Below are 23,794 nucleotides of genomic sequence, written 5' to 3'. Positions count from 1 at the left end.
CGTTAGAAGTAACTAGTGGTTAGATTAGCATGTGTTGGGTTAGGTTAGGTTAGGTTAGATTAGTTTGTGTATTTTGTTACGTTCGGTAATGTTTTGAAAATTTTTGTGACGATTCGACACTTATGACCACAATTCGTTACGCCGTTACACTTCGTCACGACTAGTCACGCTTTGTCACGCTTGGTCACGCATTGTTTACATCCGCCATATTTCGACTCTTCTGAGCACGTTTCGTCACGCCTTTACAGTAAATCACGCCTAGTCACGCTTTGTCACGCTTAGTCACGCATGGTCACGCTTTGTTTATATTCGTCATATTTCGACTCCTCTGATCACGTTTCGTCACGCCTTTACAGTAAATCACGCTTAGTCACGCTCCATCACGCTTTGTCACGCTTTATATATATTCGTAATCTTTCGACTCTTCTGACCACATCTCGTCACGCCTTTACATTAAATCACGCCTAGTCACGCTTCATCACGCTTTGTCACGCTTAGTCACGTTTGCTCACGATTTGTAAATCTTCGTCACAATTCGACACTTATGGTAGTCCTTTGTCACGACGTGAACGCAGGTCACGCTTAGTCACGCTATGTCACGCTTGAGCACGCGTGATCACCATGTCACGTTTCGGCACGTCCACCTTATGTTACGTATGGCTCGGTTATTTTTGGCTACATTGCAATGCGTTAGAAGTAACTAGTGGTTAGGTTAGCATGTGTTGGGTTACGTTAGGTTAGGTTAGGTTTGATTAGGTTAGGTTTGTGTTTTCTTACGTTCGGTAATGTTTTGAAAATTTTTGTGACGTTTCGACACTTAAGGCTACAATTCGTCACGCCGTTACAGTCCGTCACGCCCTGTCACGCTTGGGCACAATTTTCAAATTTTCGTTGTATATTAACACTTATAGTGACCTTTCGTCACTCCTTTATAGCAGGTCACGCTTAGGCACGCTTTGTAAATCTTCGTTACCTTTCGACACACATGGTACTCTCTTGTCATGAGGTCAAAGCAGGTCACGCCTGATAACGCTTTGTCACGCTTGTGCACGCGTGGTCACTAAGTCAGTCTTCGACACGCTTTCGTTATATTTCGTTAAGGCTCGGTTAATTTTGGCTACTTTGCTTTACGTTAGATGAAGTTACGTCAGGATAGGTTCGGATAGGTTTTGTTATTTTTGTGTATGTTAGGTTAGTTTAGGTTTATTTAGATTAGGTTAGTTTGTTAGATTAGGTAACGTTTTAAAAATATTCGTCACGTTTCGGCACTTATGGCCACATTTCGTCATGCCGTTACTGTACGTCACTCATAGTCACGCTTTTAATATCTTGGTGATGTTTCAACACTTACGGTGTCCTGTCGTCACACTTTAAGAGGAGGTCTACTGACATCCCTTCCAGCAAACGTCAGGTAAGTGACTCGCTCTGAGGTTCCAATTCACAAATTTCAGCGGCCAAAAACGCTGGAACGCAGTATACTCGAACAATTGCCTGGATAACATTACTGCATGAATGATCTACGTCGCAACAATAATGTTGGGTCGCAGTGTAACACCGACCTACGTTGTGTGGTGTACAGAAAACCATTGGAATGTCCGCGTACTACAAAGAGTTCGCTTTTAGAACCTTGTTAAACAAGGAACAGTCCGATTATAACTGCGGAATCACGCAATGCGCTTGGGAGAGATGATAAGTTTAAATTGTAATGGACTGGATTCATCGGGCTTAGGAAAGAGTGTAGTTACTGGCTCTTGTGAACACGGCTGTAGTAGACCTTCTGATTCCATAAAAGGAGGGAAATGTATCGATAGCTGAGGAATTATCAGCTTCCGAAAGTTTGATTCTGCTCCAATGAGTCGGTTAACTATCGCTTGAATAGGCCGTTATTTGGCGTAATGAGAAACCCGAACTTCAGCCAAAAAGATTTCGTTATTCAGGATACGTAAATGTAAACGCATAGTTTATTCCTGCTGCTTAAGGACCACGCCATTCAGACTGTCGGGGCGTAGAGGAATACCTCCAAGCATTCTTAACCCTGGCAGTATAGTGGAGGCGAGACGTTAGCTTCAAGCCCCGGCAGTTTTATCCCGAAGAAAGAATCCCGATAGTGGATACCTTTTGTACTTAACTGAGCAAAGGGATAATAATCTTTTCGTTATGAGGGCAATACGGATGATGTTTGCGAGATACCGAGTAATGATTGCAAAGAAAAGTGAATGAGACGAATTCCATGATTCGTATGTTTTGACTAGAATTTCGGCAGTTTCAAGAGCATGAAAGAAATTACGTGTGTTTGCATACCCCTCCCCTCCCCCCAACCATCTATTATAGCCTCCATTAAACATGGACTATGTATTCTGCGTCAGAATTGAAACAACTGGTCTCCAAACCATCATAAGGTTTCAATTCTGCGAAGCTTTGCAGGTCGACAGTTGTTGGGTCAGTTGACATTTCGGCCTCGATCAAACGCCAGCCATAATTAAAAGCTGTTAGTTTATTGTGAACTGGATGCTTTAGGTTTGCATGATGACATTCAAAACTTTGATACAGTTAATTTCCGTAGGGGTCATTGCGTAGGTTGATTAGATATAGTAATGGGGTCCTGGGGAACGGGGTACTGCCGAGTAAGCAAGCACGCACTGCATATCCTGGTCGTTATAAATTGTAATATTCTATTCATTGATAACATGTGATGAAACGTTTTAAATGACCTGTTGTTGTCATACATTATTCAACACTACGAATTAAAATTTGCACTCAGGGAGAACTTGCTTGTGAACACAGAATGCAGCATGTTAGCCCCAGGTTCTCTGAAAGCTTCGAACTTATAAGTCACTGGGAAAAAAGCCTGGTGTTCTACATCCAGTTCAACGTGGAACACAGAACCGTTCCATGGGTCCAACTTTTAGTTCCCGTGTCACGAGCATAAAATTCACAAGAAAAACATAAACAAATTCATTACTGTAGTCATCCGCTTATCCAACCTTTCCACCAGTCCATCCACTCATCTACAAATACAAGTAACCATCAGCCCGCCCATACATCCAATAATAATACAAACATTCATTCATTCGTCCAACCAATCATATATCAACAATTATCCACCAGCCCATCTATTAATCTATAAACACACCCCACACAATTCCCTAAGTTATCTTAACATACAATAATCGTCCCTCACAAACATTATCGTAGTAACTGAAGGTTGTCTCACCGGGGTCTACACTACTTTTTAATAATATTCCACTCCAATAATTGGGTGTTCATAATCACTCGTATCATTAATTGGTTGAAGGTATGCACACAAGGCTCAAGGTAAGAGAGACTACAACGACACATAAGAGGGAAGAGATTATTAAAATCGACCTTATCGACATGGGGTGGGAGGTTGTGCACTAGATTCGTCTGGCGGGTTCTTCGTAACGAGCCTTCGTGTTCCATAAAAGACGCGGAATTTCTTGACTAGCTGAATGACTATTAAATTATCAAAGAAGACTGTGGTTCATGCGGTTTTCAGTGCTAAATGAAATATGGTAGATTGTGCTACTCGTATTAAAACGTGAAACGATCTAGGACGCCGAAGTTTTCAAAGTTCTAGCTAGCAGAGTAATAAAAAGGTGCATTTGTTACGTGCTGTTATCATATTTCTAAAAAATTATTATGAACAGAGAAATCCCACAGATTTTTCTATAGAAAAGAACGGTTTAAAACTAGGGTAGCTTTTATAAACTTCAACAAACTTTTATATTATCTTTTGTACAAAAATCTATATGTAATAACTGACATTTAAAGCTCTCTGGAAATGTTTAGCACAAAAACTTTGTTACGTGGTGATCTCTTGGTACGAAAGCGCGGACTGGGCGGAAAAGCCAAACTGTTTGAACCCCCAGCAGTTTATTGGACACGTTCCTGGAGAAGACGGGTGGAAGAATGGCCGTGTCAAAATGTTTACTCTGCACATCAGAACAAGAGAACACACAACATGGCTTGACGCTATTAGCTAACAAGCATATATACAGAAACGAGGCGAAACAGAACAGAGTCTTTGCGTGGAACCGTGCAAAAAGACATACAAAGAAACGTCATGAAGCCACAATTAGACCGCAGGCAATGCAGAATCATCTTCAGCATGAGATTTATCAACTGACTCCTTAACAAAACAAACGAGCGAAATGCACTCTAATGTGTATACGTTCCACAGGGTTCACCGAAGTACACGAACATATATTTTTAATATTATTTTTAATTCTTCTCTACCGATTGAATTGTCGACAGATCAGCGTAGATTCAGAGATCCCAGACCTTGTTTTAGAAAATGCAATGTATAACCCACGATACACTGTGAAATATATGTACTGCTCTGTTAGATTTTTCAATAACATGCATTTCTTTAGGCACTTTGCATTCCTCCAAAAGGTGGCAGAATCTGGTGTAATACCGAATTCTGGATTATGTAGTATCCCAAGTTTATTCAAGTCACAGGGAATACAGGTTAAGCCTGGTTTTATGACATTACTTTTAAAATATTACAATAAGAGAAAAAAAACACACGCACACACAAGTGTTGGATTGTAGATGCAGATTGTCATGGAGCGAACATTCTACTTCACACTAACCTAACCTAACCTAACACAGCATGAAAATTCAAACCCGCTAACAAAGCCAGACACAGCCCGATCACAAATCATTTGCATCCATATAAAATCTCCGTCTAAATACACGATTTGATTCATTTCCAAAGTAACCATCTCAACGTTATCCTATAGCCTCTTTCTCGGGCTTCAAAACGTCGGCTTCCCCATTCATCATTAAAATCAAGAATTCATTTCTTGTCGCAAGAAAACTTTGTGTGATAAAAAATTAGTATGCACATCCGTTTTTATAGCTTGTAATAGGAGTCTGACAGTAAAGCAAAATATGAGGACTCGTGAGGTCTGTTTCGTGTTGGGCACAAAATAATCTTGAATTTCGTAATGACTTTGTGACGTACTCACCCTTCTGCAGCTGGAGCCATCTTTCGGTGTCTGGTCAGAAGCAACAGTCCCGAAGATAGTCGGCTGCAAACAAAGGATAAAACTGAAATGTCATATACTAGATCCTATCAGATCATGTCTTACTTTATACATTAAATGATAGCGTTTTGGACGTACATGCCGAGAGTTATGAGCTGTACATGCAAATCGATTAAACATCCAGAATAAGACGAGTATCAGGATCAGAAATGTACATCCTATTAAAGATATAAGGTGTACCGTAGTTACCATTGGGATTTAAGCGCAAACTCTCGTTGAAGAGTGGAGACACAGAAACGCAGGCAGTCTGAATTATTGAGTATCCGAACGAGCGAGGTTTAAGTCATTTCCGCCGATAAGATTATGTCTATTACGATCATCTCAGTAGTAAGATGCGTGCTCTTGCACGTGGTTACCAAACTTTTCAGAGAAACTCGTCGCATATATATTTGGAGTCAAAGTTCTTTGTAAACGTTGAAATTATAGTAGCCGATATGGCTCATTTTTTAACGTTAGTGCACAGAACGTCACCTGTATGCTCCCCAGGCAGCCATGCAGATGTGCGTTTACACAACACGTGTTCCATGGGTTACATGGAATGGGTTTCACCCAATGTCATGATGCTTACAGTTCTCAGTACACAACAGACCGCCCTCTGGGGTCGCTGGGGGTGGGGGTGGGGAATTACATACCACCCTCACTAAACTCGGTTTGTCGGTACGTCACATGACATTGATGTTCATGTGGGCGTACCAACAGTACGTTCAAAAGACTCAGATTACTTCGCTTTCTGGGTGAGGGGAATATTACTTTTGTAATTAAGGTAACTTACATGTGTTTTAGAACGTTCTTCTACAACCTATTGTGTGTGGATTAATTATGGTTGTCGTTCCTTTTTCGAAACCCTATCAGTGGACTATTTATAGTCACTATACTGTTGTCTAGCGGTTAGAACACTAGCCTTATAAACCTGGGGTCCCGGGTTCAATTCCCGGTGGTGCTCAAATTTATAACTTGTGTTGGGCAAGGCCGTGGTCTAGGCATCACGGAGTTTTCCTCCGGGGGCTTCCCCGGTTTCTCCGTGGCATCCCATTCACACACAGAAGAAGGCAATGGCAAACCACTTCTGGATCATCTGCCAAGAACGTATATGAACAGGTCCCAGTCCGAGAAAAGGATGGAAGGATCCTGTTCATATGGACCTGTCGTTAGACAGAACACTAAATAATAATAAGATGAGGTGGTCTAGCGGTTAGAACGCTGGCCTTGTAAGCCTGGGGTCCCGGGTTCAATTCCCGGTGGTGCTCAAATTTATAACTTGTGTTGGGCAAGGCCGTGGTCTAGGCATCACGGAGTTTTCCTCCGGGGGCTTCCCCGGTTTCTCCGTGGCATCCCAACAATTACTCCACTCACACACAGAAGAAGGCAATGGCAAACCACTTCTGATCATCTCTGCCAAGAATGTATATATGTATGAGCAGGTCCCTGACAACCTGAAGAGTTTGGAAGTATCCTGTTCATGATATATGGACCTGTCGTCAGACAGAACACTACAAATAAATCCTGGTAGCCACATTGATATCAGAGAAAACCCACGAAAAACTTCAGCAAGGATGTCAAGTAGTGCAGTTAATATATTAAAGGCACAACCCAAATGCCAGTCTGGAGCGTCACCGCCACATTAACCTGCGGGACGTCGTATTCTTTTACAAATGAAAAATTAATTTTAAATGCCACTGAGCACAGTAGAGACTTCACTTTTGTTTACAAGATCTCTGCATACAGTGTACGTACATTCGACGAGAACAACGGATGAAGGTGCATAAATGTCAGGCGTAGCAGATTTGTGGCGGGGGGGGGGGGGGGGTTAACGGGGTTAAGCATAACGAATGACATGATACAATAGGCAGACACGCCCAACACACATGCAAGTCCCTAGTGTACACAACAAGGGTAGTAACCCTTCTTTCTCTGTGATTTGTTAATCAACTATTAATGCAAACCTAGCTCCACGTCACATTCTCACATACACGCCTAGGATTTCGAGTGTAACGTCTTCCCCTTAAGGCTTTACAATTAAAATGTGCACGCATTTCTCACCTTTGATTTGTATCTTAATCACTCACATTATATTTGGTAAATAGCACAAATTATGTATTTTTCACACACACTCTCCTATGTCCAAATATTATATTCGGCGCCATGTTCTAAATTATCCTGAATCTACATAGCAATATCTTGGGTGACACCAAGTTCCAACAGCCATGTATACTGACAGCTAAAATGGAAGGAACTTTCTGAATAATTGAGTACATAACCAGTCCAGATACGAATATACACATACGTTATTTGAACCAAATTACAACTTAAAGAATAATTTCTATGAAGAAATGTAGCTTAGCATTTGTTTTGCTAGTCTACTATAGGTCAAAGTTGAAGCGCACTTCTGTCTGCCGTCTGCTATTTCATTACTTCGTATTCTACAAAGGTAGATTAGAATAGAAACACAAAAACGTAAGATGAACTATTTTCAATTACTAATATTCGGTTGGTTTAGTCCAATTTTCAGGACCATTAGGAATGTATAAAGCTACCTCATAATGTAAGCGTAAATATTCTCTTTGCTCTGAAATTCACACCGTTGCTACGGCGATAAGTGTGTCACCTGCCCCTTGTTTATTTTGTAACATTAAGTCTTGTTATTCCCCTTTACATTTAAATAAATAATAAGAATCCATGCTTACAAATTCTCTTTGCTTTTTACTCTTTTAACTCTCCGACGACTGTAATTGCCTTTACATTCAAAGTCTCTCATTAAAATGTATTTACGTTTTCCATTCCATTGGCACTAAAGCTAAAAACACAGCTCTTGTTTTAAACGGTGTTGCACATAGTAACAAGCACAACATCGCAAAGCCGATTCAGCAAAAAAAAAAAAATATTCGTGTCGGACCGTTTTAACGTAAACAAAAAAAAGCTTAATTTAAAAACTGTACATTCTCGTACAACCAGACTTATAATGGAATTGCGTTACAGCAGAACAAAAGAGATAACAAAATCACCGAGTGGTTGGCACTCCTGCGTAAGGGGGGGGGGGGGATGGTCCAGATCCTTGTTTCAAACCTTAATCCGAAGACCAACTATCCTGACATGAGTTATTCGTTGCTCCAGACAAATCCCGGAAAAGTATCCAAAATTAGACCAGAAACGCGGCCTTCCATATCATTTCAAATTTATTATTAATGGCCATACTATCATTCGACTCTATTTAGTCTGAGCTACTGGCAGCAACAACCCAGAAGAAAACCATCGTCATGTAATTGTTCCCGAACACATTAATTGTTCAGACGGAACTTCGACGATATCAAAGTCACACGAAGTTAAAAAAGCTATCCGACGGAGTTCTGCCTTGTATTTCCTCCGTTCATTTCGCATGGAATACAGAACTACGCTCAGAGGCTTACAAAACGTGTCTTCCTTTCCTGTGACAAGTTTCTAACATCCTGTCCTTTGCAATATAAGTACTTCTATCTTAAAGTACTATTTTGCTACGCTGTGTCTTTATTCTCTTGTTTTCCCTTAATTGCTTACGTATTTTGTTGTTTTTTTTTTATTTTCCGTCCCACTGTCATTGTCATTTTTAATTAATGTTTTTAAATTAACCACCAAAGTTTCGACCTCAATGCCATTCACTTCTCCTTCCACATCCCTTTTGTAACGCAGTTCCTCGTCTTTACTTCCATCACAAATTCGCCTCCGCTTTGTCACTGTACTTTCTTCTTCTTCTTCTTCCCCATTGCCATCCAACCTTTCATTACATTATTTACGATACGCTCTTAATATATACATCATCGAACTTGACACACAAACTGACACTTTACAGCAACAGTGGCATAACACATTTCATTACTGAGTAATCATCACCACTTCTTCGTATTTGGGAGATCGTGGGTTCATATATCGGGCCGTACAACGGCTGTCAAGAGACCTCATGGTCTTCCAGAGTCCATACACAAATTCTGGGATAACAGCTTAAATTACACCACGAACACTTACTTCCATATCCTTTAAATTCATAATTCGACTGTACATAATCTGATATCCTAAAAGTACCGCTAAATAAACCATAAATATAGATTTTAATATATGATTTCTGGGTTTCTGCGTCGTGAAATCTGGTACAAAGTGACCGACATTCATAGATGTTTACTGCCTCCACAATCATCCATCATCACCCTAATGATATGATAGGAAAATAAATTAATTTCGTTCAGAAAAGGTACTAATGATTGCCCTTGTAAGCACGGTAATGCTCCTCTGGGTTCCACAGAAGGAGGAGAATGTATCGGCAGCTGAGCGACAATCAGTTTCTCAAAAAAGCTCCCCCTCCCCTTTCAATTACTCACGTCACCTCAAATAATACCTCACAAAAAAGTAACAGGCACATTTCTTAAATATGCAAGTAAAACTCATGAAAAAACCGATGAGGTTTCACTGGCATAGAAAAACAGACACACAGAAATGTCAAACATTCTGATCGCCCTTGCTTGGAAGATGTGTTGTAATACGGCAAACGCCTTAACAGCGGCTATTCGGCAACTTCTCCGACACGGTCGTACAGCGGATCAGCCTACCTGCGGCAACAAGGCGTTTTACATAATCGCATAACTTAAGAGCGATTTCTACCGCGATCAGATGAAGACGGGAAAAACGAATCAAATCCTTTTCGCTAGTTTCAGGCGATACTTAAATTGTACACAGATTATCGAGCGCGGAACAGTAACAGGAACTTCAGCTCTAACTTAAAATCTCCTACAAGCACGAAGACTAAACAGAAGAGACGACATCACGGCATTGAATGAATACGCTTAAAGAAATGAGATAATAAAGTTGCGTCATATTGTGATAAATATATATTTGTTTAAATCTTGTCAGTCTAATCACAATAAAATTTCTATTAAATATTAAAATATTAGTATAATTAACATTTAAATATTTAAAATATAAATAAGAAATTATATTTAAGTTTATATAATTTTATACACCTGAAGATAGTTCTTTTAGAACTGAAACATGTCGTGTAAAAAGTTATGATCTAATGTAAATCGAACATTTCGATAGAGAACATCATTTAATATATTTTAAATATTTAAATGTTAATTATAGTAATATTTTAATATTTAATAGAAATTTTATTGTGATTAGACTGACAAGATTTAAACAAATACGCTTAAAAGAAGTAACGGGAAACGTCTTTCTTCGATCTGAAGAGATATGCCCTGAAAAGTACTTCTCTCTGTGAACCTCATGTCGAGCGCCATGGACAATAAACGCTGCTCCGCCCCTGATGAATGAATGAAGAGTGAAAAATTAACTTCATGGGGGAAGGCCTGTGAATATTTTCCACATTAGTTATTTCCACTTCCGATCGCATTCACATGCCTATTGTGAACACCTAACGTTAAACTACAGCATACATCAGCAACACATTTAATGGTCACTTCGTCAATTAAGCTGTGGCATTGAGACAGTCACACACGAATGCTTACAATGTAATGTCTTGAATAACATTATGACATTCGTCCAATCCACTTCTAACGGTTATGCTTATACTACATTCACTCGGTTTCCAGAAGCAAATTTGTAACAATGGATGTACTAAGTTGTGAGGATCCCATTAAGCGAACAGAGGTTCTATGCTGTATCTCTCCTACCCCATCAACGTCTAGTCCTCAGATCTAACTTAACAGCTAGAAGTTCACTTCATCTGGACTTCCGTGATGCTTGGTGATCCACTCTTGCACTTAATAGAATTACAGTGAATTATTCTCATAGGAGATCAATTAATATTATATGCCTTAATAATGAACAATAGAAGTGACATTTTGTGATACAGGATTGTTGCAGAAAGATTTACCGGGGCAAATTAATGGTATAAAATTGCATCCCAAAACCCCCTTTACAGCTAATTTTATTACAGAATCGCTCTATAAGTGAATTGCTAAACACAATTCGAGGCAAGAAATATCAGTCACGAATACACTGCGAAGTTTATTTCCTGAATGACAGACACAAGTCAACATTACTCAATTTAATTTACTAGATCAGAACGCTCCTTTCGGAGCTCCTCGGGGGGTGGGGGGGGGGGTGTCAAGTTTTTAAAACGCAACAACCCCCCCGACTGACTTGGTACTAAGCGTTATTTGTTTACTCGGCATTGTTGTGGTGTACACGGCATTGTTGTTCCACAACAATGCCGAGTAAACAAATATATTTTGACATTGTTGATGACGTCATTTTTTGAAGACAACGACTAATCACAAATTTTTATAGCAGAGAAGTGGGCTTCAGAGACTCAACAAGCGATGCGTTCTGTTCATAATAACAGAGAATGAACGAAGTGCAGGACACCAGCAATAGGCTACTAAATGTAACACATAATAATCAGAACACGCTGTATAATAAACAATGCGGAAAGCTCGTCTAAACAATATTTAAGAGTTCAGTCTGTACTGCAAAGAAAGCACAACACTTCACCGTTACAAATACGAATTTTTAACGCTGCTTAAAGAAATAATCCGCCCCTATTTACAATGAGAATCATACAAAACACATAAATACAAGGTAAAAAGTTACTGACTGTTAAAGCAAGCGCGACATATCGTATTAGTAGATACAAATATCAATATTCAACATGAAAGCAACGAACTTGTAACATTCTTGCACCCCACCCTCCAAAATCCAGCGAGCAGTCCTGACACACCCCCGAGCATTACGATTGTCACTGTCAACCCTTCGCTCAGTATCATCCATTTCCCTGCGATGCTTCTCCGAACACTGTATATGTTTTTTTCTTATTCTCCTCTCCTCTCCTCTTCCAACCTCAGGATATTTCCCCTCGTGGCAAGACTCTGATATAGAAAGCTCTTCCTTGTATCAGTTTATTTTTGTTTCTGGTATTTTCTCTATCCATTTCCAACTAATTTTCACTTATTTCTCCGTCCACCCTCCACCCCCTCGCAGTTTCATCTAAGTTACAGTTTTATTTCCTGGGGGCTGACACTCTCAAGCTCCACTTCACAAGTCGAAATCTCTTCCTACCTTCACTAAAGCCTTGGTGAGATTTTGAATCACCACAATATACCCTATTGCATGTTCCTCTTATGAATCAGGTAAAATTAATACATAATAGCAGTTCAGTCCCTGTAATATTGTACGTTTCATCTACGAAACTATTGGAATGATTTGGATGACACTTTGTATTGAGCGAGTTTACGTCATAATTAATCAAGCCAATCTATTTTTGATTCATAACTGTCCAACGCAAAGTTAAAACGGGTCTGAAGAAAGAGTACTCTACTGGATGACACTTTTCAAAAATCGGGAACATCTCCGCCTCGGCACAATTTAATATTTAATATTTTCACCTTCGTCACAACCTCAAGTCTCACGTGGGTTCCAGTCGGACGTAAGTTTACTTTGCAATAAAAATGTGTTCAAAGACACAGTCAAGAACATTATGACCAATCTGTATATGAAGTGTAACCTCCTACATGCAGAACAAGAGAATTTAAAATGCGAATAAATAACAGAAAGTAGTCAGTCAACTAGTTTACTTAAGAAGTGTCATCACCAAGCAAGTTTAGAAATTTTTGAACATCCTCTTAAACGTGACTTTTTCCGCTGCATTCAGTCGCCAGCATTGCCTCAATCTGTAAAATGTCAGTGTACTAACGAGCGTTAGTATAAAGTTTCTAGAACTCTAAAAGCAAATGAACCGTCACCACAATGCAAACAAACTAACAAAAAAAAAAAACATCGCATTACTTCTACTTTTTCAACGCTGCATTTTACAGCTAGACAGGAACCCATCTGACTAATAGCGCTTCAACAATGACATCCTTCCCAACAATAATCTTATGCAGTATTCTTTTTCGTATTGATCAACTGTACCTTTTATGTTTGTCCCTTCAATACACGATTTCTTTTTCCTGTTGGCCAACCTGATATCCCCCGGGATATTTACGACTTAGATCTTCACTCCACATAAAGACAGCGTAGCGTTACCATGACGCTAACATCCTGGTCTATATGAAGTCCCATTCTTCGTCATGTCACGTGGTATCCTGGGACCAGTTCAGAGAATTCACAGCCACGGAGGTACATCAAAAGAGAGAGAAAAAAAGACTTATTTCACCTCTGAACAGCAAATTTTACGTTCCTCGACAAATTTACGAAAGCACGTCGACGTCTGAACATTTTTTCGCGAGACGTAAAGGATGCAATGTTGATTTTAATCCTCCAAATGCTAAATAAGATGGCGCTGACGAGAACATCTGGACCTACCTCGTAAAAGAGAAAAACTAACACAAGAACGGAAAATATTTCGTAATGTGGCGTTTCATAATCATGTGCCGCACATAAAATGTTATTAGCGTGGTTACATAGAAGGGTAGGGATAGGCGAGGCACACAGTACGCATGGAAATGAGAAACACTCACAAAATTTTAGTCCGAAATTTTAAAAAGAACAAATCACTTGAGAGTTCAAGGACATACAAGGATAGTATTAAAATTGAACTTAAATAAATACGGTTTGAAGGTCGATTGGATTCAGCTGGCTCGGTGCACAGTGCAGGAGCCTTCTGAAGACGGTAACGAATCTTGGTGTTCCACAGTAAGAGAAGGAATTCTTAATCAGCAGTCCATGTAGTTGATTGAATGTTCGTCTAGTTCACATTTTTCCTTCTAACATACTGCCAGTCACGTGTCTCAAAAGTCCACGAGTTATACCAGTTCAAAAGCCGAGCAGAGCGTAGCATCAGGAAATGGAATTTGTATCCATTCATATGAGAAAATATTTATGAGTTTAACCGACGCTAAATCCGAAAAAAAAAATGTCGCTGTCGGTTTCAAATTCTATATCCTGGGTAAAACGTTTTATAACATTACATTTACTTATCTGCCGTATAGGACGCGCTCCACGGGTTTGCAGATTGCTTACATATGCCCTGTCTTGTAATATTCACCTATATGACAAACATGACTTTCCGCAGAAACTCCTTGTCATAGGTTTCAGCACAACTGAACATTCCGCCTGTCTAAAACGATCAAGGGAGCCGTGAGCATGGAAGAAATCGCATGACACCCCACGGTACGGCTCATGGAAAATCCTCACCTCTCAAGAGAACGCCAGAAGATGTGATCGTCACGTGACAGTACCATTCCTCAAGCTAGAACACCACCTGACAAGATACAAATTCGAATCAATTATTCGGCCTTATACATTCTCCCACATAACTTAGCTACGAGGTCACAGACAGATTCTTGAAATAAACGGACAACAGACGCTGTATATGTCTGTCTGCCTGCCCGAATGGTTCGTCTGTACTCTGTGCTTTTCGACTAAATTTGGTTTTCATAGTCCAGACTCTAAGCAGCTGCAGTAACCGTTCTTAAATTAAAATTACATTCTTCTGTGATTTCAAATCTAAAACTTCTTGAAGATGGTGAAGAGTCAATTGAATAAAAAAATTTTCTTGGATATTATCCATCGTCTAATCCCTACCTCCGGAAGATAGGGATTAGCTCTATCTAGTGGGCCCAACTGTGTAGGAACCTGAAGACGGAGATAGAGTCCCATCTCCGAAACGTCGTTTTACGTTTTATATTTACTAGACGATGGATAATATCCAAGAAAATTTTTATTCAATTGATTCTTCTGTGATGTTAAGCCATTGAGTTTAAGAGACGTTTCAGAGGTGTATAATTTCACCATTATCAATGCAATGAATCTTTACTCGAACACACATATTACGCAGAAATACTAAACAACTAAACATTGTAATGTTCCCCTTGTTCCACTAGCAGCCCACTTTTAATTTCTTTCATTATTAGCAGTTATCTGATAACTCAGCAGCAATTCTCCTTGAACACGTTCCCGTTGTAATCCTGTGCTATTTCGTCTTCCCTCATTTTCTCCTCGAGAATGCCACAGACTAATGTTCGTACCCTCAACTACTTGCACAGGCGAGAGTCAGATAAGCGTCCTGCTCTTTGTGTTAACGTCACAGGCTGTGTATGCAACCAGGAAGGGTACAGGACCAACAGAATTTCAATTCATATACTAATACGTCATCCAAGACCTGAGAGGATGAATTTACAATTCGGCACAACGAGAAATTTCGTGATTTATACAGGTCATGAAGAAATGTAGGGGAAATAATTTTGTGGAGACAATTCTGGGTTGGAGATGTAGACCAAGGAATGACATTGCAAAAATCAGAAGTTAAACAGCTTCACGATTGTGTCCAGTAATGGTATTTGAACCGCCACGGTGGTCTAGCGGTTAGAACGCTGACCTTGTAAGCCTGGGGTCCCGGTTTCAATTCCCGGTGGTGCTCAAATTTATAACTTGTGTTGGGCAAGGCCGTGGTCTAGGCATCACGGAGTTTTCCTCCGGGGGCTTCCCCGGTTTCTCCGTGGCATCCCAACAATTACTCCACTCACACACAGAAGAAGCCAATGGCAAACCACTTCTGATCATCTCTGCCAAGAATGTATATATGTATGAGCAGGTCCCTGACAACCTGAAGAGGTTGGAAGGATCCTGTTCATAATATATGGACCTGTCGTCAGACAGAACACTACAAAAAAAATGGTATTTGGTGTAAGCCTACAGGTGTTCAAGATTCGGGTACAGCGACCTGAAAGTGAGTGTCACACATTCATTTGTTCATACTTTAGCTACTTTCTAACATAATCTTTCTGTTAAAGAATAAACTGGAGCCTAAAATTCGGATCGGCGTAATCGAACCTAAAACTTCATTTCGACGAGTGTGCATAAGAGTGTGAAGTGTTATGTTGGGTTGCGTGTTTGCAAGGCGGGGAAGTAAACTGTCCATCAAAAAATATGACGTTCATGTAAATTATTTGTAATTAGCGTCGTTTATCTTTCTTTGACAGATGGAACGTTAATAAATAGCAACCAATCTGATAGCAATAGATCAAAAGTATTGGAAAAATGACGAAAACTTATCGATCGAACAACGCGCTTGGGAGGGCCAGCTGCGAGTTTAAAATTAATGAGAATTGGAGACACGGCCTCCCTGATACAAGCACGAAAAATCATCAAAAACAAAATAAACTCTTGTCTCTTGTACGCGATACAAATTAATTAAAATGATTAATTGCCAGATCGTCGCATACATTCTATCCCTGAACGTAAATCTGTAAATCTAATAAGTCGCGATTCCCCATAATTCAGAACCTAAATCCTATGGTATTCTTGACACTACTATGGTATGCAATAACCTTAACAACTTAATTTGAGCTATGCGGTCTCTGCACGAAGGTCTTACGTCTTCGTAACTCTGCACACACGCCAGACCTACATCTACATAGAAGAATTTCTGTAACATTCGATAAAAGTAGCAGGACGAATTCTATTCAGCGTCGGTCGAAACCCGTACTTCACATGGCCCCTTACGATAAATCTACGGATTCTCCGCAAAAATTGTTAATCGTACTAAATGTCTGTAGGCTATATGAAGCGTGCACATAAAGCGTTCATACTTTTTCAGTTGTTATCGCATATAAAAAGCAGGCTCGCGTTATTGCATATGTATTTTATTGAGAAGAATGTAATTATTCTCGTGTTTTGTATTACATTGTTCAAGTCGTCTCTGCTGGAACCAAATAAATATACATATAAGAAAATTCAAAATCTGATATGAGCAACACGTTAACCGTACAGCGAATTTAAATGCAAGTACGTTACTCGGTAAACAAAAAACTATTATTATATGTCTCAGACTTACAGCAACAACAAAAAATGATGAATGGAAACAAAAGAAGGATACTGTCTGACAGTCACAACAAAGAAGCCAGACGACTAGGTAGAAAATAAAAACGTTAGTCAAACATGCGATTAAATGGACGACAGAACAAAGGGTGAACGCTAAAATCTTAAAGAGGACCATGAGAGAGGTGGGTAGGCGTCTTCAGCAGTACGTCTTGCGTGCAGAGGAGGAGATTAACATTTGAGTATTCAGCTCCATTATTAACTCAACGGCGGTTAGTGAAGTCTGAGTTCAACCAGAACTGTGATACGCTTCATCTGTTAACAGTAACCGAATAAGGACACTTTTCTTCTTGGCAGTAAAACAGAATCTTCAAAACGCGCCGTGAGCTAAAGAAAATTCACTGAAATAAAGTGTGATTGTAAGACCGACATAGTCTGTAGAAGAATCATTGTGGTCTCTGAGGCTTCAGGTTACAGCGATTGCTGGAAGGAAGGCAGCTGTCTTCTGGAATGTTGTCCCGTGTAGTCTGCTGTCTCTCCATCATCATCTTCCTGATGATGGAGATAGCAAGTACCTCTGGCAGAAGCTTGCCGACGTTTCAGACTAAACGGCGCTATAACCCAGAAGAAAGTCATCTTCAACGTGTTGCACTATGACCAGTGATTGACGATTTATTTATTTGAAGGCAGAGCTTCTAGAATGACTTGTAAAAATCACGTATAAGTTTACAACTTACTGACTCATGATTCCATAAATAATCAAAGATAATAAAAACATCGTAAAACTGTATGTATTACGTACGAGAGTGACTAGCTCATTTACTTAGCTTTTACAATATACTGCAAGTCACTTACCAAAACACAAACTGACCGACTGCAGAATATATTTATTTAATTACAAACTACCTTCCAATAAAACAACCAATTTGCAAGTTTATGATTGAAACTTTGAATCAGAGAGCCATTTAACGTCTATAACACAAAATTCCTTCACCATTCTATAATGAAACCCCATTCGATGTTCTTATTAGCATTTCGGTTAGTAAAACCTATCGCACATTTTAAGGTGGCGGTAATTTACTAAATGTGAAGTGTAAATATAATTATAGCAGACACCGCAGAATCTGATTATACGGGCAAAAATCTTCGAAAAATAATTTTGTCCACCTCTGATCTCAATACAGTGATATATGATTTGAAGCTTTCGCGGCGACGTAACTCAATAAAGTCTCCTCGGGCGATCAGTCGCGTCAAATATTTTAAAAACGAAACCGACGTTTCAGGGACCACCCTGTCCCCATCATCAGGGTTCTGACCTGTCACTGAACTCAGGGGAATTGTGACGATTATAGTGGTGACACGGATATAAAACGATATCTGCAAACTCCAAACATACGGACTGTTAGTCTCATACATTTTCCAGGCAGTATGTAAATCCGTTTCGTTATAAGCCGTTCTTGCTCAAGAAGACAGAATGGCTGTAATAGCTTGCGACGTTGCCGCTAGTAACACAATCAGGACGCCGATCTGCTACTCGCATCAGTCGCGAGAATTTGTCGGCGCTGATTAATTAGACTGGGAACATGTGAAGTGACAAGGTAAGCCCACGTCACGACACCTTAGAGCTAAGCTGCTTGAAATTCCAGCAGCTCCGCTATCGGTATGGCAGCTACCTGCAACTGTGTCTGCTACTGACGTGGGAGAAATTCCACTGTCAATTCAAGAAAGCGAGTCCCTCAGATACACGACTCAACAATTCACGAAGTCGCCACAAGCATTCCTTCGTCGAACTTATACCGAGTGTGAAGGAAACGTCGCCTTCGGTTACAGAAACAATCGTTGAATGCGATGTGCAGAAAATACTTCGTGATTCAAGAAAGTAAAAAAAAAAAATGACGAACAACCATTACGCCTGCGAGTAGTGTGAATGTTCAACTACAAAAAAAAAACTGAGTCACAATAATTTTAAAACTTTGATTTGAATTACTTTTTTCACGAGATAACATCAGAGGTTACGCAGTGTAGTCAAGTCGGCTGTAAACTCAGAAAACACTTAAATAAGCGGTCCATGTCTTCTGAAAAGATTTCTAAATCACAGCTGGAGCTGTCAGACGTTTACCGAAAGCCACAGCTGAGTTTTTAGCAATCCAAGTCCGTATTCAGGAGATTCCGGGTTTAAATCACAATCCAGTGACCGGCTTTCAGGAGCTTTTAGTCCCTCCAGGCAAATACCAGAAAAAAAATAACCTAAAATACGACACGGCCACTTCCTTCCACATCCTTCTAATTCAATATTAACCGATCACCGGAAGCCATACATTCTAAGCTACTGAAAACGAAATTAAATAAACCACAAAATAGATCTGCCGGTCTGCACCTCAACACCATAATCCCAACGGTTTATTACAGCAAAATGCATTCGTTTCCCCAATCAGTCACTTCATAGTGAAAGGACGATGAAGTTACAACCGTTGGAACCTTCCTGCCCCTCACCTCTGCAGTATTCACGTACAAAGCAACTTTGATAGCGGTAGAGAACCATCTAGACCCCTGAGGCTGGGGCCCTATCCTCTCATCTCCTCTACTCTCCCCGCCAACTTCGTATTGACCGGGGCTCGGCTACGCTCAAACTAGCCCAACTCAACACCATGACAGTCTTAATTTGATGAGTTCATTTCTCACATCTCGGTCCCCAGACTTCGTAGTGGTCATGTCAGCTCAAACGGGTAGCACAGCATGTACGTACATTAAGGACCGTTTGAAGTGTGAGGCCTGGAACTCTAAGGATATCCTATGACATATCGAACTGGAGACCGATTTTCAATCTGTTTAAGAGTACTCAAAATACCTGCGTGCAGTAACCTTACAAATTCCAAATGTGAACTTCCTTACAAGTTCACACCTGTTGTCACAACAGACAGACTATTTTCAGTTTTCAAGATGTCTTCCTTCCTGGGACGATGCACCGTGTAGTCTCGTAGAAGCTTACCGATGTTTCAGAGGTACTTGCTGCTTCCATCCACAGGGCGATGAGTTTTTGTCCAGTGACATTTCACATCCGTCAAAGCAGGTAATGGTTGGCCATGCAACGGATCTTGAATTACAGCAGACCCGACAGGTTTAAAATACGAACGAAATATATAAAAACTGGCGGCTTCTTAGATTCAAGAGAGAAAAGTTATGTAATAAATAACAAATTATGGAAATGTTCAATTAATAGTTTCTTCTACATTATTCACTTATTATCTAACTTTTCTTGTGAGTGTAAATTATTTCCTCTGATGATATAGGCCGCAAGCACCTCTAAAACGTCGGTAAACATACCAATCCACACGACGAAACATCCCTAAAGATAGTCATCTTTATATATACGGCAGTGAGAATCTGATATCTCACCAATGAGACTTTAAATATGCCGAAACTTCAGTTATCTTGATTAAATGGTCCTAATACCTCACAACATTCATACAGACCACAAAACAAAGTCACAGCAATGTCTGTCTATCATATGCAGCCCACGGTAACCCTCAGGGGTACCAGAAGATCGCATGAGAGAATATCTCAGCTACACGCGTTACTTGTGAGTAAGACCGATAATCCATTTTCACAGTTTTCCGTCATTCACAGAAGCGCCTCAATCCTGCATGTAAATTACCTGCCCAAGATAACACGAACCAGCTATAGACGGGAGTAAGTTTAATGCTGTTATGCCAGAATCTACTATCAGCACTTGGTTAAGATGTTGTGCCTGCAGAAACCATTTACGAGACAGGACGCTGAGAGGCTGGAGGTTTACATTCACCAACCCTTGATGTGAATATAAGCTTCGTGTTACAGGGAAAGTGGCGAAACAGGGAATAAAATGTTGAGGTACTCGTAGAGGTCACTTTACCCGATCCGTATAGAAAGGGAGGTAGCTTAATTATGAGAAGCTTCTTGAATCCATATAAAACCACTCTACAGCACCAACCTTTATGCATTTCGGAATGCTAAGAGACAGACGAACACAGCGAACTTTCAGGAACTGAAGTACAACTGGAATAACGAAACATTTGTGGTTTCTGAAATCTCTCCTCCAGAGAATACAACCCCCTTCTCCTTACTTCAAGCAGAAAAGAATGTACAGTCAGGGCAGAAAAACACAGAGAAGAAGCTACAGACAGAAATACTACTGGCACTGAAAAAATAAATCGAACAGGATATCATCAACTGAGTATGAAGATGGCAGTCTTTTATAATTTTGTGCCGTGGTGTCTGGCAGAAACTGACGGACGTTTCAGAGGTGCTCACTACCTCCATCATCAACCCTGATGATGGAGGCAGTAAACAGATAGAATGTCAATGAATGGTCAACGGTGAAGGGGGAGGGGAGAGAAAGCGGCCGTGGCTTAATTTAAGTGAGAAGAGAACCTGCTTGATTCACAAATTAATTAACGACGCTGTTACCAATACAAGTCAGGCCATCATGTTAAATATGAACACTGCTATTAAGCAGAAAACACTTTCAGTACTTGTGTTCATTTCTCTTCTATTTTGTTGTTTTTATGTCTGTCTTCCTTTTTAATTTTCCCAGCAATCCATCAAGATATTCTTTTCCATGTGTGACTGAGCTGTTCTCTCCCTCACATAACTCCTGGAAACACAATACAGAACAAATTTGTACGAAAAGAGAAAAAAAAATCACTTTGTCTTCCGCTCAGTTATGACTTCCCGTTTCCGTTGCCGCCTTGAACATCTTTTGTAAACGTAAGACAGCGTTAGTTTCCACTACAAATACTCAGGGCCACAAAAACATTTTTTTTTTTAGATAAGAACAGGTTCCCTTTTAACCCAAACTCAGTTTTATTCTTGAACATACTGATTTCCTTCGTTTCAAAGGCAATATAAGATGCGGTAGCCAGGCTCCTGCATCAAGACAGGAGCTCTGTCAATGAGCCCGGGATTCTTGATGCGCTGTTTATTCGCGGAAGGCAAAACCCAAGTTCTGGCGCACAAAGCCGACACGCCATCAGTAAGCCAGCGTGCTGACGGAAACAAACAAAACCAAAAAAACGTCGAACAACGCCGAGAAAATCTTTGGCATTCTCGCCACAATCCCCGTGCTATTCACTGCAATGGGTAACTCAAGAAGGATGAAGTATTGAAATTAATTCAACACCTGTGATACTTAAACATGACTTATTCAAATCGGAGAGAGAGAGAGTGAGAGAGAGAGAACTTTCCGGAACATGTAATTTACAATTATAATTAGAATTTACGGTTCATTTCTACAACCCGTCATATAACGGGGTGTGACAGGGGGGGGTAAGAGAAAGTTTCCTAGGTACATACAGGCACGCCATCTGTCTGCAAACAAGAATTGTCGCTGCCATGTAGCAGTACAGTCGCACAACAAAACTTGGGCGAACTCTGCTCCTCGCCTCCATTAAACTTATGTCTCATCATCCACTTTCTTCGTTCGTTTGGGGGAAAATTCGCTTTTAAAACCTTGAAACATCAACATCTCACCAAAACCCTTTCTACCTTACGACGTTAAACTCTTCCTTCTGTGCAATATGCAAGACAACAAGATGCGAGAGTTCTTCTCGACCGCTTAAAACCATCTCTTGCCTCGTACTCCTTCCGACTCATTTGCCTAATTGCTCTCCTTACGGCAAAAAGGACACAGAACACTTCATTTTTATAAGATGGTAATCTAATGTAAATCGAATATTTCGATAAAGAACATCATTTAATATTTTTTATATTTTAAATGTTAATTATTGTAATATTTTAATATTTAATAAGAATTTATTGTGATTAGACGGACAAGATTTAATATATACTTCATTTTTAATAAACCAACAGGAATGGCAGCGTCAGACAACAACTGATGCCAGATCAACGGTGTGAATAAAAAGTAACCTTGCTGTTTCCTCTACAGGTCAGCACAAATTTGATTCACGATAGGAACAATACAATGGAAAGAGCATGATTTTTTTATGACTAGCTAAGCTACTACTAGGTTCTCGAGGAGCTATTCACGGATAATAAATGTTACGACCCAGGTCAAGATAATGGAAATAAATAAGTCATAAAACTGAGGAGTCTAAATAACGAGTTCATCAACCTGAGACTGAGTATCACATCGTGTCGTATCTCCCGACCAGGCAACCAGCGATCCAACAAATATAAAAGGATTCTCTAACAACTGAATACCCAACCGAGGGAAGAAGAAAGTTACTTAATCTACTGTTGCTGCAAACACTTCGAACCACTCAGCAACTTTGCATATTAAATCCAGAACATCACGTGACTCAACACAATATTGCAAGCTACATCTACTGGAAACACGCGGTGATCTGTGTTGCTGAACAGCAGTAAGAAACACTGTGTATGTTACATTTCCCTGAATGAAAAGAGCCCCGGAACAACGAACACCATCTACAAATCACATGTACAATTCTCACGAAAACAGTTTCTAAATACATTAAAAACGTCTATGTGTTGGCCTTCTTAAAATCTGTTGCAGCAATACAAAATAAAAAAAAATACAGTTTCAAAAAACTACACATGTTACGAAACTATAACGCGCAGATAAATTCTCGAAACGATGTCTGGACGAAAATAAAATCATATTTACATTCGGGTACCAAAAATGCTACATTTATTACTTAAGGTCGTGACCTATTTCAAGCAACTATTCCATCCTTCGTTTCAAGAAAACACGACAACATTAATCGGGGGAGAAGCCGAACACTGTGGACTACTTGCACATTTCACGAGCTACTTCACTCGGGGCTGGCCGTTTCATATCTGAGTCTGATATGTGCTTTCTTTCTCAGTCCCATCTGATCCCTGTGACACACAGGCACAATGCTGACGTCACCTGAACATACTTAAACATATCCACACCTGAAGGTAAATTGAGGATAAACTTTATGTAAAGAGTAGGAAGGCGTGAAATGGTATTAACTTGCTTGGGACTGTCGTCTCATACT

The 23,794-nt window shown here is 40.0% G+C and overlaps 1 protein-coding gene across 6 annotated transcripts in view; it reads right to left on the bottom strand.

The window, feature by feature from the left end:
- LOC110841535 (ras-GEF domain-containing family member 1B) overlaps positions 1 to 23,794 on the bottom strand; it is a 360,406-nt gene that overhangs the window by 198,398 nt on the left and 138,214 nt on the right. For all 6 annotated transcript variants that reach the window (XM_022087180.2, XM_087347618.1, XM_022087175.2 and 3 more), the window contains one exon: positions 4,995 to 5,057. In XM_022087180.2, the coding sequence (XP_021942872.1) occupies positions 4,995 to 5,057 (63 nt within the window). The remainder of the gene's footprint in view (positions 1 to 4,994; positions 5,058 to 23,794) is intronic.

Source organism: Zootermopsis nevadensis, unplaced genomic scaffold (genome assembly GCF_977971745.1).
Source record: "Zootermopsis nevadensis isolate Lab colony 2312 unplaced genomic scaffold, Znev_1.0 Znev_ptg000012l, whole genome shotgun sequence".
NCBI classification, from domain to species: Eukaryota; Metazoa; Arthropoda; class Insecta; order Blattodea; family Termopsidae; genus Zootermopsis; species Zootermopsis nevadensis.
The sequence above is the reverse complement of the archived record's forward strand: the minus strand, read 5'-3'. Positions and strand labels throughout refer to the sequence as shown.